Consider the following 4,223-nt stretch of genomic DNA (forward strand, 5'->3'; position numbering starts at 1 on the left):
GAAGGCTGAGAGGCTTCATCATGAAAGAATATTATATTCTGTGAAATGGTTTTTCTGCATCTATAATCATATGATTTTTAGCGTTCTTTGTATTAATGTGACATATTTCACTAATTATTTTTATATGTTGAGCCGTTCTGGCATCCCTGGGATAAAGCCTCTGTGGTTGTGGTATATAATTTTCTTAATATGCTGTTGGATTTGGTTTGATAGTAGTCTGTTGAGCATTTTTGCATAAGTATACATCATAGATATTGGTCTAAATTTTTCTTTTCTTTTTTTTTTTTTTTTTTTTGCTATGTCCTTTTCTGGTTTTGGTATCAAGGTGATGGGGCTTTTAGAATGAGTTTGGGAGGGTTCCTTCCTTTTGACTCTTTACCTTTTTAAATGATAATTATATTATTATTTTTATACATTCAATCATTTAACTTGAATAGAAGATTTACCAAACATGAAATACACCTCAAACCAGTTCAGTTGAGAATACGGTGCATGTCATCATCAACAGGTAATAAAACATTTCTGTGTCCTACAAATGAATAGAAAAAGCTTGAGGAGAATTAAGATTAGCTCTTACTTAAATGTTTCCATAGAATTCAGAAGTGATGGTGCAGCTGGCGTCACCTGGAGCTTGAGGAGCTGCACGCAGGTGTCCGGGGTCTGACAATGGCCAAGAACAAATTTAGAGGTCAGAAGTCCAGGAATGTATTTCACATAGCCAGCCAAAAAAACTTCAAGGCTAAAAACAAAGCAAAACCAGTCACTACAAATCTTAAGAAGATAAACATTGTGAGTGATGAAAAAGTTAACAGAGTGAATAAAGCTTTTGTAAATATACAGAAAGAACTGGCACACTTTTCAAGAGGCCTTTCTCTTGAACCTCTACAGAAAGATCTGGTTCCGCAGCGACATAATGAACCTGTTAATGTTGATGAAGCTACAAGATTAATGGCTCAGTTGTAATGTAGTGATGATATATCAAAGTACCCAAAAAGTTCAATAAATTAAATGTTTTATACAATTTTATTTTAAAAAATATTGTTAATGTACAGACATTGGCACATTTTAAAAACAAACTACATAAACAGATCTTTCCTATAATCTAGGAAAGTGGAATGTCAGAAGTCAACAAAATGTGATAAAGTGCTAAAACAGAAGGCACTTCACAAAATCTGTTCACTGAAACAGTTGCATATCTCATTTACATCCTTCACTTTATAAGTGGCAGTGACTGTCTATCTGGATTGAAGGACTTATAGAAAATACAGTCTCATGGCAGTAAAAATATAGAACAAAAAAAAAGAATTCACAAGTGATGCCATCTGGACATGGACTTTGCCTTATTGTGAGACTATTTATTACTCAATCAATCTCATCATTTGTTATTGGACTTCAGGATTTCTATTTCATCCCAATTCAGCCTAGGTAACATATGCATATTAGGAAAATTTCCATCTTATCTGGATCTTCTAGTTTGTTGGCATAAGGTTGCTTATAGTTTTCTCACAAATTTTTATATTTTTGATATATCAGATTTATGTTATCAGCTTCATTACTGATTTTATCTATCTAGATTCTCTCTCTGTTTTTCTTCACTAGTCTAGCTAATGGCTTACTAATTTTATCTTTTTTGTTTTTCTTTTGGTACTGGAAAAAAACCCAGGAAAAATTTTTACTTTACGACAAGCTCTTGGGTGTGGTCCTGCGATCTGGTCAGATGCTGAGGGAGTCACACCCAGGGTGAGTGCTGCTCAGTCTTAAAAGGGTCGTTGTCCAATAGGTGGTCGCTACAGGTCCTTGTCTGGCCAATGAAGGTCGCTGTTTCTGTTCAATTTTGGCGGTGCCAAATGCTCAAGGCGGGAAGGTCTGTTCTAGTGCAGAGGTGTGAGCCAGTCAGAATGCAGAGGGAAGATAGGGCTCTTGGAATACAGAAGGCATATAAGGCTTTCCTTGCTCCCCTTTCCCTCTTGACCCTACAAGCTGTTAGGGGGCGTTGACCTAGGGGTCATTCTCTAGGAAGGTCTTGAGGAAGGGGAGATTAGGAGCACAGGAGCATTTGGTTGACCGCCACTTGAGTGATGGTGGATGTGTGTTCCTTGAGCACAGGACATTTGGGTTGACCGCCACTTGAGTGATGGTGGATGTGTGTTCCTTAAGAAAACATAAGACACAGGCCAGGCCTAAAAGAACAGCTGTCAAGGACCTCAGGAGAGGCATTAACCATGGTATTAGTGTCCACAGTCCGTTCCAATCTGCCCAAGAGTCTGCTGCTGCTTATCTCTCTTTACAGGCTAAATCTTTGAACTGTTTGGCCATGTCTCGGATTACTTCTGATTTATTGGCATAGGAGCAGCATTCTTCCCCCAGGAATAAACAAAGTTCACCCTTTTTGGCAGTGAGAAGATCTAGTCCCCTACGATTTTGTAGGACTACATCTGCTAAGGAGTCTAGCTGGATGTGTAAAGTTTCAACGATTTTTGCTACTTGGTCAAATCCATGTGCTAGGGCAGTGAACAGCTGTTGGTAATGAGCAGCAGAAGATGCTATTCCCCCAACACTGTTTCCTATTCCAGCGGCAATTCCGAGTCCAATCGAGAGAGATAAATGGTATGGCCCTACGAACCCTAGTGTGGGCTACGAAGGGTACATTGACTGCTTCTTTTCCCTCTGAGATATCTACTTGGCGGTAATAATTGCCCAGGTACAAGTCCCAGACCAGTTTGCTGGGAGGCATTGGTAAGCATATGGTTCACATGCTAAGTAGAATTCTAGCAACTGAGAGCAAAACTTGGTATTATTTATTGGGCTCATATTGATGCAGGCCACACTGCCAACCTCAAAGGAACCCCGACTTGTGAAGCAGTTTTGAGGCTTAGAGGAGAAGTACATTTGGAAGATTGGTCCTTCTCGGATGGAAGTTAGATTAATTATTGGGGTGTAATTAGTAGGTTGAGCTGGGGTGGCATATATGTGGGGAAGAGCCATTTGGATACAAAGTCAGCAGCTGGGATGCTTACTGGGGCTGTACCCAGGTCAGGAGGGCATGTGTTGCATTAATGAGTAAAATGACTTTCAGGTCGAGTTCGAGGTTTCTTCGGAGAACAGGGGATTTTAGCTTAATCTTTGAATTAATTTGTGTGTTTTGGGTTTGGACGGCAGCTTGAGTCTCTGAAAAACACTTAATGCCTCCATCTGGAAGCCCGTATTCTTTAAGACCAGTATAGCATACCCATTTTCCAGCTGGGGAGCATATGTGGTAGTCATGGTTTCCTTTGCTCTTTCCTAAGTAATACTGTTTTCCAGATTCCTAGCATTGTCTGGTTGTTGTTGAGTCAAGACAGGTGTTTTTGCCCTCTCCTTGGTGTATAAACACCAGCAAGGTTGAGAGCCCTGCAATAATTACAGGCTTGGGAGAGGTGGGCTATGTTGTAAATCGAACAGTTTCCTGCTGGATAGTCTGATTACACCATTTGAGGTAAGGAATGGAATAGGCCCTGGTCAGTTGGAGGGATCTCCAGACTTGGTCCCTTATCTAAGACCTCTGAGCTTCCAGTAAGAGATTCATGGGCAGGGAGATCAGTAGGATGACTAAGTGTAGGAAGGGGTTAATTCTGAGTGCAATTGTGGGGGTGAGGTAGTCCCAATCAGCCAGTCTAGGTTTTTTAGAGAGATTATGAGTCCCACAGGTAGGAGCTATATTATTGCTAATAATAGATGCTTTCTGGGAGTCCATTCCGGTGGGGCTACTGAGTCCAGGCCAATGGAGAGGACTAGGGCAAGTGTCAAAGGAAGAGCAAGGAGCAGATGGGGTAGGGTAGTATTGGCATAGGCCCTAGAATTAGGGGTTGGGGAGCCTTTTAAGTTGGAGCTTGGTGGAGGCAAGCTGGGTGGATTTCCAGTTGGAGTGGGAGGGAATTCTTTTCAGTCTGAAAAGGTGATACCAGTAGGGTTTATCCAGAAGTTTAGCTGCAGTTGGGGTAGTGAGTATAATCGTGTAGAGGCCTGACCATTTAGGCTGTAAGGATCCCGGAGAGAGATCTTGTAAGAGTACCGAGTGTCCCGGGTGTAGTATTGTAGGGATTTTACTGGATGAGACCTGTGTTAAGGCTCTGTTGTCACGCTCCCATAGAAGGGCCTGAAGGAGGGCCAGGTAACCTGCCAAAGGTGGTGCCTGGGCAGGCAGGTGATGGCTAATTAGGAAGGGCCTGCCATAAAGGAAGTCG

The 4,223-nt window shown here is 41.7% G+C and overlaps 1 protein-coding gene across 1 annotated transcript; it reads left to right on the plus strand.

Moving 5' to 3' along the window:
* The first annotated feature begins 622 nt into the window (after window positions 1-622).
* LOC102495840 (uncharacterized protein C8orf59 homolog) lies at window positions 623-1,021 on the plus strand. The gene has a single exon (XM_014582669.2). It carries the CDS (start codon window positions 667-669, stop codon window positions 961-963), a length of 297 nt encoding a protein of 98 aa, XP_014438155.1. The 5' UTR covers window positions 623-666; the 3' UTR covers window positions 964-1,021.
* Window positions 1,022-4,223: the final 3,202 nt, after the last annotated feature.

The sequence above is a fragment of the Tupaia chinensis genome, unplaced genomic scaffold (genome assembly GCF_000334495.1).
Source record: "Tupaia chinensis unplaced genomic scaffold, TupChi_1.0 Scaffold143728_1, whole genome shotgun sequence".
NCBI lineage: Eukaryota > Metazoa > Chordata > Mammalia > Scandentia > Tupaiidae > Tupaia > Tupaia belangeri.

Excerpts from the sequence above, each read along its gene's own strand:
- LOC102495840 (XM_014582669.2), top strand. The coding sequence starts at position 667 with ATGGCCAAGAACAAATTTAGAGGTCAGAAGTCCAGGAATGTATTTCAC.